Source organism: Pleurodeles waltl, chromosome 12 (assembly GCF_031143425.1).
Source record: "Pleurodeles waltl isolate 20211129_DDA chromosome 12, aPleWal1.hap1.20221129, whole genome shotgun sequence".
Taxonomy (NCBI): domain Eukaryota; kingdom Metazoa; phylum Chordata; class Amphibia; order Caudata; family Salamandridae; genus Pleurodeles; species Pleurodeles waltl.
Genome location: NC_090451.1, coordinates 154,908,295 through 154,921,371, shown reverse-complemented (window position 1 = coordinate 154,921,371; position 13,077 = coordinate 154,908,295). Strand labels below are relative to the sequence as shown.

The following is a 13,077-nucleotide window of genomic DNA, read 5'->3' as shown; positions in this document are numbered from 1 at the left end:
TTAAGGTTGGACAGGGTGACAATGTGGGACAGTGGGATGACATCAGGGGGTATCCTTTCCTGGTGGGGGTTTTGCCATCCTACTCTGTCTTCTTCCTAGATCTCAGGCCCCGCTTGCGGGGTGGTTCTCCTTCTGCAGGGGGTGGGGTTTTGGTGGCCTGTTGTTCTTGTGTGGGGGCCTCCTGTCCACTGGCGCCGGCGGAGGTGGTAGCCTGTTCTTGGTCCATGCTAGTGACAGGGGCCCTTTGTGGTGCCACATGGTCCCGCAATGTGGTGAAAATCTGGTTGAGAGCCACAACGATGGTGCCCATTGCAGAACTAATGTTTCTGAGTTCTTCCCTGAACCCCATAAACTGTTCCTCCTACAGTACCTGGATCTCCTGGAACCTGGCCAGGACCGTGGCCATTGTCTCCTGTTAGTGGTGGTATGCTCCCATGATGGAGGAGAGGGCCTCGTGGAGAGTGGGTTCCCTGGGCCTGTCCCCCCCTGTCGCACAGCAGCCCTCCCAGTTCCCCTGTTTCCCTGGGCCTCCGGCCCCTGGACCTTGTGCCCACTACCACTGTCCCCAGGTCCCTGTTGTTGTTGGGGTGGTGGGTTAACCTGGGTGCCCTGAAGTGGTGGACACACCGCTGCTTGACGTGTCCTGGAGACAGAGGCATGGGTCCGCTGGGTGGGGGCTGTGTTGGTGTTCCCAGAGGGGGGGTAGGTCTGCTGTGGCCTGTGGCTGTGTGAGGGGAACCGACTGTCCCGAGGTCCCCGATGGGACGGGCTGGTCATCTGGGTCCAGGGAGACCGAGCTGCTGTCATCACTGGGGGCCTCTTCTGGGGGTGGGATGGACATTTCTGGACCCTCCTGGGCGGTGTGGTGGCGTTCGGGTCCTGCAGGGGTATAAGAGTATGGTTATTGCTTCTGTGTGTGCCATAGCGTGCAATGGGTGGGTTCCCGTGTACCCCAGTGCTGGCATTCCCTTGTGGGGGCTGTTGTGACAGTGGTTTGGGGGGGAGATGGGTATGTGCAGTGGGCATGCTTAGGTCATGGGTGTCCATGGTTTGTGGTGGCATGCAGGGTTTGGTGTTGGGATGGGTGGGTTGTGATGGTGAGACATTAGCAAGGAGGATGTGTGATAGGGTGGGGGGAGGGTGGGGGTATGAGTTGGCATGCTGGTGGGTGGGGGGATGAAGTAGTTGAGATTAGACTTACCAGAGTCCATTCCTCCGCCTACTCCTGCGAGGCCCTCAGGATGCAGGATCACCAAGACCTGTTCCTCCCATGTTGTAAATTCTGGGGGTTGAGGTGGGGGTCCGCCGCCAGTCTTCTGCACCGCGATGTTGTGCCTGGATACCATGGAACGCACCTTCCCCCGTAGGTCGTTCCACCGCTTCCTGATGTCGTCCCGATTTCGTGGATGCTGTCCCACAGCGTTGACCCTGTCCACTATTCTTTGCCATAGCTCCATCTTCCTGGCAATGCTGGTGTGCTGCACCTGTGTCCCGAAGAGCTGGGGCTCTACCCGAACTATTTCCTCCACCATGACCCTGAGTTCAGCGTCTGAAAACCTGGGGTGTCTTGGGGGGTGCCATGGGGTGGTGTGGATGAGGTGTGGGGTGGTGTTTGCGGTGATGAGTGTGGTGAGTGTGGTGGTGTGTGGTGTTTTGTGCGTGCATGTTGTGTGGGTGATGGTGTAGTGTGCCCCTGTGTGATGGTGTTCTCTATTCTGTGCTGTCTCTCTCTGGCCTTCGTCTCTGATTTGTGGTCATAGGGGTTTGTGGGTGATGTGGGTGTGCGTTTTATAGTTAATTGGGTGTGTGGGAGTGTTGTGTGTATGTGTCTCAGGTGTGTGTATTTCAAATTGTCCAATGTGGCTGTGTTTTGGAGCTGTGTGTGTATTTTGAGTGCAGCGGTGTGTACCGCCAATGGAATACTGCGGTTGAAAGACCGCCGCGTGGATTCGTGGGTCGTAATGGCATGGGCATATTTCTGTTGGCGTGACGGTGGAGGTTTGGTCATCGCCAGTTTATCGCTGGCCGTTGGTGTGGCGGACTTTTGTGGATGTCGGGTTTTTGGCGGTTTGCCTCTTGCGGGTCAGAATGACCGTGGCGGTTTACCGCGACCACGGCGGTGTTGTGGCGGTCTTCTGACCGGCGGTAAGCGCCTTTTACCGCCGAGGTCAGAATGACCACCTATATGTGATAAATTGTATGAAGTTTGCGGAGGTCTTTTGTTTAGAGAAAAACATGTTACAAGAGGGTTTTATTATGTTTATGTAGAGACTGTTTATTTCAATCTACCAAAGAATTGGGTAGGTTCACGTTTTTTAGCTTTAGATTTCCCTACGATTTTTCATATAATAGAATTAGAAAAGGAACATGATTTGAGGAGTGTGAAAAGATATTTTGGACAAGTAGTTGTGGATGTTTTAGGAGATGTTATTCCAACATGGGAATAGCCTAGAATGTAAAGGTTAGGAAAATATCTAGAGTAGTAGACAGCCTTGTTGTAGATCCTGCAAGGTACTTTAAATTAGTAAATGTAGAGATGTAGTAATGAGAGCAATCGTGATGCAACATTACCTTGCTTCAGATATACTCTTGACAAGGGGAGGCAGTGTCTGCTGAGTAGATAAGGCAAAAAAGTGTTGAACATTGATACTAGACTATAATGGAGTGATTTATTCTTACATTACTAATATAAATAATTTAACTCATAAGATTAGGTAATTAGAAGAACCAGCCTTGTGGGAAATTATGGGATCTTGCATGAGAAAAATAGAGAGGGGTTTTTGAAAGGTATGTGAGTGGTTAAGTAGTTTGGTGGTGGAGGTTTACAAGCTGTGTTAACACCAATAATAATAATAATAATAATAATAATAATTTGTGCCATTTCCCAATTTTTCATATTCAAAACTAATAGAAGGTATGTTTAGAAAGTATACAAAAAAACAATAAGAATAGAAGTAATGATGATAATTTTTCATGGAAAAGATCAAAAATATCAGCAGACTTTCAACTAGACAATTATTGGAATAGAGTGTTCCAAAACAAAAAGCAGATGGACTAGAATGTTTGAATTAACCAAGAAGATAAGGACTTCAAAAGACTAATTGCTGACTACTAAAGTTACTAATTGGGTTTAAGTGATTATATAAAAAATAATCAAAGGTGGGATTTGTAATAGTGATCTTTAAAATATGAAATGTGTAATGTAGGCTGAGAATTATTTCTGAAATGTGAAGGTTCTCTGATGCTTAGAGTTTTAAATGATGAATTAATAATGTGGCACTTGAAACGAGTTTACTGAGTCATTTAGAAATGTAATTAGTACTGTGAAGTAGTTATCAAATATTTTCATATGAGACACCATTTGTTGTAACATTAATGTAGTTTTAGGTGTCTTGTTCCTCTTGTTCCTGCTTATATCCCCTCCCAGTCAATGTCCTACTGCAGATCATTTAACTTCCTTTTTCTGCGGACCATCAAGTGAATGATGTAAATGTTTCAAAATTTAACTATTGTGTTATAAAGTTTGTATTGAGAACAATGCTTCCATCATGTACCTAAAGTATTATATTCAAGGAATTCCACATTTTTTGCTGCCCATCTCCGGAATGCAGTTGCTGAGAGAGTAGGTGGAAGATGTCTCTTACCTTAGGAAATAGGTTAGTGCTAACGATTTAAAATATTGCATTGTTCTTTGTGATTTGAAAGTGCAACTGTAACCATGATGAATTTGCAGCATCCATTTGACAGACTAAGAGATATGTGTATAAAAACTCTTGGGCTTTAGTACCGTAGGCTTTATTTTATTCAATTTGTTCATGGCATGGGCTGCTGCTGGGAGACATTTTTGTTTTCCTTATGTCCGTTTTAGTCACATATCATACATCTATGTGTTTATTACATGCAGTTTGGAAAAAATTCCTACCACAATATGTTGAATACTCCATTTCCTATCCAATACCACTAGATCTATTGAAGATTTTAAAGTCAAATTAATTGGGTAAGAATTGGAGTATTCAAAATATTAGGGTTCGGAGGATTAACGGGGCTTGACTCCCATAAAAGGAATGAAGAGCTTGGCAAGTGAGTAAAAAAGGCTACCTAAAAAAGGAGGAGGGGCTAAAAAGGAGGAAGGTGAAAACAATGGAAGAATTCCAAAGGGAGCTGTTTTTAATATATGCCGTTTTTAGTTTGGTCATCGGTAAAGAGGTACACAATCAACAGAGAAATATGCAAAATAAAAATGAATGAACAATGCTCAAGGGACACAAAGATTTCCAAAATATGAAATATATTAACAATAGATGTTCTACATGTTCATACTATATGAAGGAAAGGTGAAAGAACTATCCTAATTAGTAACTAAAGCATTGGTAGGATACAAAAAGATGAACAAGAGCGAGAGAGAGAGAGGTCTTGTAGTCAAAACAATTAAATAATTTAAAAAGTAAGCTTGAAAACAGAGACAGGCTGTTTTGCCAAACTTCAAGTAGGAAACACATACATGTATGATACGTGATTAAAGAAGAATTACAGAACACCTTTGGAAAAGATTTCCCCTCCTAGCACTAAGTCCCATGTTTGTGAATGCCAATTTGAAACTACAAGGCATCCAAGATAGGTTGAATAGATAGATTTCTCTAGTTTCTTACTGAAGAGAAACTTAAGTACATGTATTCATGCCATAAGACTTTTTTGTTAAATCACAAAGTATTTAAATGCATTTTCTTTTCAAATTGATTTTTGAGCTGTATGCTAAATTGTATAGAAGGTTTTGCTGTTTACTGGTACAAATCTTTTTTCTAATGTCAGATTAAATTTATCTCTTAGAACCATCTCCACATCTTCATCATTGAAAGTTGTGAATTCCACCAAGTCCATATTATCTTTGTAGTTGTATCTCATCTCAGTCAAAGTCCAGCCAACCAATGATCTAACACCATCAGTGAGTTGAAGGGTGCAAATAGATTTCTTTTTAAACAGTGAGTCTGGCGATATTTGTAGGAACGTATTTACAGGGATGAAATCTTCAATAGTTCTCTCCAGGAGAGTGAAGCGGTACACTTGTTTGTGTGTAGCGTTATCCAGTAGATCAGAACTAGAAAATTGTTCATCAGGAATATGTTGCTTTCTTTTGATTTTCTCAAAGTACCAAAACCCGTTGACTTCTGTCAAACGAAAGATGCCAGGAATCTGAGGCTGGTCTTTCCCTGATATCAGCTCCATGGGTTCCCACATTTGATAGGAAGCACCAAAGCCAGCATCTACAATGTAAGTTTTACCTTCAACAACCACTTTTAGGATAAGATGAGACGGCCGGTCACTATATATCGCCTGTAATGGATGGTAAACATTTCCTTCATGCATTGTGACCTCATAGCCCATTGTCTTTAGCACCCAATATAAGAGGTGGTTTTGCTCAATGCACCAACCTCCACGTCTCTTCCTCACAATTTTGTTGTAAACTGCATCTATGTTCACCTGTATCACTTCCTCGCAATGAATACTGAGATTTTCAAAGGGCACAGCTCTAATATGATGCTGGAATATCTCCATCACATTTTGAAAGGTGCACTTTACCGGAGAGCCTTTGAAATGGATTCTTGAAAAATAGTCTTCTAAGTTCATTCTCAGTCCTGTGGAGAATAAACATTTTATCAGCTGAGTGCAATCACACAAACTGTCACAAAAATATGTTTTGTACATTATCATAGAAATTCTTCATTTTTATTTATTGTGATTCACATTTTTTGCATTTTATCAAATGATACAGAGAAAAGGGCTGGGTTGAATCTTTATAAATGCACTACATGAGATCCCCTAACAGGGTATCATGAATAGTCTTATGCAAGATGCTAGTGACAGTCATAGCATGCCACAGAAAAGTAGCAACTTCCTCTCATTCCAACACTTGTTAGCACTGCCCCACCTCAGTCAGCTTGAAAATAGGTATGTTTCAGCAATATTTGCTAACAGAAAAGGGTAGATACCAATTTTAAAGCCACAAGGTAAACATATTCTTTTGTTGGAAAGGTTAATTCCCCAATGACAAAAGTTTTCATTGTAAAGGGTGATCATAAACAGCCTATCAGGTATCATTTGGCGGTCAGTTTCCCATACATTTTATGTGGTTTTGCACTTATAGGTAACTGTAAAATAAAGACAAATCTATTTTCCACTACTAGAAAATGGATTGCTACATTCTAGACTGCAGACACAATATAGCTGCCCTTAAGCCAACAACCCAAGGTAGTTTAACACCTCCACGTTCACTACCAAAGTCCCAGATTACAAAGCCTCTCAAAATTAGGTCAACACAAAAATACATTGTCCCTGAGGTAAGAATGTGATTCCCACAGCTTAAGGACCCTCTTCAGTTTAGACAACTCCAAGATACAAGCTTCACAACAAATCCTCTCTGAGACACTGATTCTCCAAGAGTATAAGATATAAGAAAGACATCAAAACAAAATACCTACAACTTGACACTCCTGCCACTGAATCCTATTCTCCTACCAACCTATTTACAAAAGCAGGTCAGATCCATTATCATTTAGTTTATAAACACATCCTGACATCAAGATTTCAACTGCAAAAAATGAATATAAGTTTCTCAGCTTCATGGATACCTGGCTATAGACAACTTTATTATAATTATTTATAAGTTACTCTTTTTGGACCACAAAATATTCAGTCAGGGAGAGGAGAGATAGTGGCATTACTTTGAATAGAAAGGCTTTGTTGCAGAAAGGTTCGAAAACCATGTACTTCACAATTGAACTTGTTAGAAACACAGGGCCTGATTACGACCTTGGCGGAGGGGATTACTCCGTCCCAAATGTGACAGACATCCTGCCTGCTGTATTATAAGTAAAATTCTATCCTATGGAACTTGTAATACGGTGGACGGGATATCTGTCACATTTGGGACAGAGTAATCCCCTCCGCCAAGGTCGTATTAAGGGCCACAGTCTCCATTAAACTCAATTTTCCATCACTGGAGTACCATTCTACAATCTCTTTTGAAAGGGAATGGCATCAGAGTTAACATTTGGCACTACCCTACAAAGCATGCCTTGAAACTCATACAAGACTTAAAACTTGGTAGATGGACTAAAAAAAAAGACAGCTATGGAGCCAGAACTACTCAGCAAGTTGATGTGCTTGTGGGAACATCACAGGCAGCTACAGCCAGTCATAACAGTAGGACACCACTCTGCACTGCTTTTAAGAGATGCACCAACCAGATTGGATTTAAGCAAAAAGCCAGATAGTGCTGCCATAAGGAGATGTGAAGGCCATAGTGAATATTGGATGCCTAATCAGAGACAGCCAGCACTACTACTAATATGAGATGTGAAAATCACCTTGAAATGCATTAGTTCTGAAAGCAGAGTTGGGAGAATAGTCGTCAACCCCCACTTCATAATTGAGTTTTTTGGGACATCCCATATTACCATTTGATCTAAGTGCTGCATCCTGGCCCTATTACTGATGCTGAAAATTGGACAAAATGTTGCCCCTTTCATCACAATTGGTCACAGCCTATGTTTAAAACTTCCAACACAGCTGTAGTTAATCTAATAGTGTTCCTGTACATTACCAGAAACATTCTGAGATGTTTCCAAGTAGCACAATTTATTTAAAATCCCAGAGGACCTACAATGACATGGAGAAACGGATAATGTGGGTTAATAGTTATCATAAAATAATACAGATAAGAAATCAGTGCTTTAAAATGTATGAGGGGTGGAAGAGAAAACAGTTTTAAACATGTACCTTTGTATTTGCCTCCACTAGTGAAAGCAGTAGGAGGTTAGAATGTGTACATATCATCTTTTGCTATACTTAGACTAGATTTTACTGACGTTCTCCCTAAAATCATGTAAAGGTGCACATTTCTTTCCTGTTATCTATATCCCCAGGAAGCTACAAAAGTTTCTATAGTGGCTGTAAGAGTTTTTGTTATTTTGGGCAGTTGAGATAAAACACATATATGATTGACTAGTGGTGCACTGTCCAAATAAAGGAATTCAGGATTAACTATTGCTAGTAACCTCTCTTTGTGAACTAGTTGATACATTTATGACTGCATGATGAGTTATACTCTTCATCAAGACATTAAGGGCTTCATTACGAGTTTGGCAGTCTCATTATTGCCATGTTAGGGTCGTACCGCCAACAGGCTGGTAAAGAAGACCGCCAAATTATGATCATGGCATTGTTCCCAACAGAATACAGCCAAAGCACTGCCTGCACCGCCACTGCGGTCAGACTGCAACAGACGATGGAAGGCACCTCTAAGGCAGCAGAGACAATGTTTCCGCCGGACAGATTACGAGGTAGCACACCGCCAAGGTTTCCACCGTGTTCAAACCAACACGGAAACCTAGGTGGAAACGAACTGCATAAAAGGGGATAACCTCCTTCAGGAAGCCATACTCCTCCAGAGTCGCAATGGACAGACGTCATCACGCTGCTCCTGCTTGCACAAATACTTCGGAATCTTCGCTGATGACAGCAACCGTAAGTACACACACTTACCTGTAGCTGTTGCGTACTGTCATTGTTTGTACACTCACACAACATGCCATCGGGAAGGGGGTGCGAGGGCGACAACCACACGCAACTTCACACTGACACGCACACTCACATACAGCTACACACACACATGCACATACACAGTACACACACAACGGCCAACACACACGTCAAAAACACACACTTACGCACAGAAACACAGCACAGGCCCAGTCACACACAATACCATACAACACCACGACACGTCACAACACCAAAACCACACCATTGTCAATACGTTGGCAAGCACTCACAATAGACACTACCCAGGGGCACATCACACATACAACACAACCTACAACCAACAGGGAATGAACACACAAAATTACACAACCATAAAACTTACCAATCCACACACACATCACACATAGCACATCGTATCTATCATACCATACACTAAACATGCACATGCACACAGTTAAAGCACACAAAGCCACACAACACAGTAACAAACACGTCAACACAAACACCACTCAATACCATGACAACAAAATGTTTTGAACAGGCACATGTCCATCACACCTCAGACTCCCTATCACTGTTTGATAAAAGCACTGCACATAACCTCACATACTGCCCAGATAATACAGGTAGCACAAGCTCCACACACACACACAAATACTGACACACAATCAATGTCAGCCAGGAACAACTCTACATTAGGAAAATAAATTCATGATAAAGATGTAACCTCAAAACCAACAATAGGATGGTTATAATATATTCATTAATGAGTAATGTAAAAGTCAAAGACCATAGGCCAGTAAATAGTCAAAAGTCTCTGTGCACACAATGCACATATGGGTGCCCCGAACTTGACTCCTGACTGCCTTGTAACCTCCACAGGTAGGGGCATCATCAAGGGGGCAGGCAGGTACCTTAGGGATTATCTGGGGGGGATTGTGGGGGGAAGGGGGGTTGGGCTTAGGCTTGGGAGGGGTGCCTTTGGGATTTGGCTTATGGGGGGGGGTTTAGGTTTAGGCTTAGGGGAGGGTGGTCTTTGGAAGGGTAGACCTCTTGGCAGGGGGAGGGGCATGGGTACTTGCAAGGGGTAGGGGAGACCTTGGAGGTGGAAGCGACGGACTTGGGGAGGAAAAGAGAATGTTTAGGGGTCTCACAGGGAGGGAGAGGAGTAGGTGAAACTTCAAAAGGAAAGCTTTTCTAGACACACTGGAATGGTAATGGCAAAAGGGTTTGGATGTGAAGGGAGAGGGAATGGTTGTCTGAGGTGTTGGTGTGGTCGCCTTGGGTGTGTGTTTGTGGGAGGTGTGCTTGTGGGTGGTGGGTGTCTGTTGGGTGGGTGAGTAAGGGTGTTTATGTTTCTTGGGCTGAGGGGGTGGAGGTGTGGGGGATGCCGTGGTAGGTGAGTGACTGTCTGTTGGGGTGGCGACTGCAGGTATGGTGGATGTGCTGCATGTAGAGGTATCAGTGGTTGTGGTGACTGGGCGGATTTCTGAGGGTCTGCTGTCTGTGGGTAGGACAGGTGTAGTGGCTGGATCTGTGAATGTTGATGCAGTGTCTGCAAGTGTGTCGGGTGTGCCATCTGTGATGTTGGGGGTGATGGGGTTGTCACGGCAGGTTGTGACTGTTGCTGTGTGTGCATCTGAATGTTGCTTGTGTGCATGCCGGTGGTGTGTCTTGTGGTGCTTATGTTTTTCTGATCTACCCTTGGATGTTGAGGTGAATTCATTCCTGTCTGTTTGTGTGCGTTGGTTGGGTATGGGAAGAGGAGTTTGAGATTGGGAAGAGGTAGGTGGAGGGGACGGTAGACAAAGGATGACTGGCTGCCCTCAGTGTGGAGGCCAGAGCCTGAAAAGATCTCTGAAGTCCAGCCAGTCACTGTGAATGCCCTCTAGGAACGCATTACTCAGTTGGATTTGAGTGACCAGTCCCTGGATGTCATTCACAATGGTCGACTGACCCACAGAGATGGACCTCAGGAGCTCAATAGCCTCCTCACTGAGGGCAGCAGGACTGACAGGGGCTGAGGCAGAAGTGCCTGCGGCAAAGGAGATGCTCACCCTCTTGGGTGAGAGGGCACGGCCAACTGGGTGGGGAGCTACCGGGAAGGGGTGGTAGAAAGGGGATGGCAGACAGAGATGGTGCTGGGGTAGTCCCAGATAGGTCCTGCACAGCCAGGGAGTGTCCAATGGAGGAGGATTACAAAGACGATGCTGTGGATCCTGTCTCCCACGTGGCACTATCCTTGCCCTCTGGGCCACTGGGTCCCTCGGTGTAGGTGGTATCTTGACTTGAGGTCCCATGGCCAGCAGCTTCCCCACATGTCTGTGCCCCATCTCCTACATCTGCTGATGCTGATGCTGGAAAACAGAAAGAGAGGTAGGGTCATCATAATCTTTTCAAACACAAACATCACACTGTACTCATCAATCACATTGCAACCACTTGTACTACACCCCCAGATAGAACCAGGTTAGTGCCAACATCATGTCACAAGTAGATATCATCTACACCCCTACATTACAACAATGTCACACACCAGCTAAGCCACCTATCACACACCTACTATACCATCATATCAGTAGAGCTATCAAAATATCCATTCCATGACAACCTGACTTGCCAACATGACTGTGAGTCGTTATCCACAGCAATATAGTCAACCAAGCAATGGGAAATAGTGGTAACATACATTTCAACATACCACATACACAAATTCCACATACACCTACATTATTAGCTGATGTCATGTACCAGGATAGGAACCTTTTCTTATGCCAAACACAAGGCATGTTGCATACAAGCCAAAACCATTTCATGTCACAAAGTCCACAACCTTCACAATTGACAATCGCAAACATGCAACTATATTACCTTTTCCTAAATTGGAGAGTGATAGAGTCCAAACACATGTGTAGGAAAGTACCATCTTGCCTGGCATGTTGCCCCCATATTTCACTGTATATATGTTGTTTTAGTTGTATGTGTCACTGGGACCCTGCCAGCCAGGGCCCCAGTGCTCATTAGTGTGCCCTGTATGTGTTCCCTGTGTGATGACTAACTGTCTCACTGAGGCTCTGCTAACCAGAACCTCAGTGGTTATGCTCTCTCTTTGCTTTCCAAATTGTTACTAACAGGCTAGTAACCAATTTCACCAATTCACATTGGCATACTAGAACACCCTTATAATTCCCTAGTATATGGTACTGAGGTACCCAGGGTATTGGGGTTCCAGGAGATCCCTATGGGCTGCAGCATTTCTTTTGCCACCCATAGGGAGCTCTGACAATTCTTACACAGGCCTACCGCTGCAGCCTGAGTGAAATAACGGCCACGTTATTTCACAGCCATTTACCACTGCACTTAAGTAACTTATAAGTCACCTATATGTCTAACCTTTACCTGGTAAAGGTTGGGTGCTAAGTTACTTAGTGTGTGGGCACCCTAGCACTAGCCAAGGTGCCCCCACATCGTTCAGGGCAAATTCCCCGGACTTTGTGAGTGCGGGGACACCATTACACATGTGCACTATACATAGGTCACTACCTATGTATAGTGTCACAATGGTAACTCCGAACATGGCCATGTAACATGTCTAAGATCCCCCGAGTCTCTAGCACAGACCCGAGTACTGCCAACCTACCTTTCCCGGGGTTTCACTGCAGCTGCTGCTGCTGCCAACCCCTCAGACAGGTTTCTGCCCTCCTGGGGTCCAGCCAGGCTTGGCCCAGGAAGGCAGAACAAAGGACTTCCTCAGAGAGAGGGTGTTACACCCTCTCCCTTTGGAAAAAGGTGTCAGGGCTGGGGAGGAGTAGCCTCCCCCAGCCTCTGGAAATGCTTTGATGGGCACAGATGGTGCCCATCTCTGCATAAGCCAGTCTACACCGGTTCAGGGATCCCCCAGCCCTGCTCTGGCGCGAAACTGGACAAAGGAAAGGGGAGTAACCACTCCCCTGACCTGCACCTCCCAGGGGAGGTGCCCAGAGCTCCTCCAGTGTGCTCCAGACCTCTGCCATCTTGGAAACAGAGGTGTTGCTGGCACACTGGACTGCTCTGAGTAGCCAGTGCCAGCAGGTGATGTCAGAGACCCCTTCTGATAGGCTCTTACCTGTGTTGCTAGCCTATCCTCCTTCCTAGGTAGCCAAACCTCCTTTTCTGGCTATTTAGGGTCTCTGCTTTGGGGAATTCTTTAGATAACGAATGCAAGAGCTCATCAGAGTTCCTCTGCATCTCTCTCTTCACCTTCTGCCAAGGAATCGACCGCTGACTGCTCTGGATGCCTGCAAAACCGCAACAAAGTAGCAAAGATGACTACTGCAACCTTGTATCACTGATCCTGCCGCCTTTTCGATTGTTTTCCTGGTGGTGCATGCTGTGGGGGTAGTCTGCCTCCTCTCTGCACTAGAAGCTCCGAAGAAATCTCCAGTGGGTCGACGGAATCTTCCCCCTGCAACCGCAGGCAACAAAAGACTGCATCACCGGTCCTCTGGTTCCCCTCTCAGCACGACGAGCGTGGTCTCTGGAACTCAGCAACTCTGT

General features: G+C 44.7%; 1 protein-coding gene across 3 annotated transcripts in view; it reads right to left on the bottom strand.

The window, feature by feature from the left end:
- Positions 1–2,984: 2,984 nt before the first annotated feature.
- The window catches only part of LOC138268135 (arylamine N-acetyltransferase, pineal gland isozyme NAT-10-like), a 72,683-nt gene continuing 62,590 nt past the window's right edge, over positions 2,985–13,077 (bottom strand). For 2 of the 3 annotated variants that reach the window (XM_069217547.1, XM_069217550.1), the window contains one exon: positions 2,985–5,633. In XM_069217547.1, coding sequence (XP_069073648.1) covers positions 4,753–5,633 — 881 coding nt within the window. In that variant the 3' untranslated portion in view covers positions 2,985–4,752. The remainder of the gene's footprint in view (positions 5,634–13,077) is intronic. The other variant, XM_069217549.1, reaches the window with a different exon arrangement.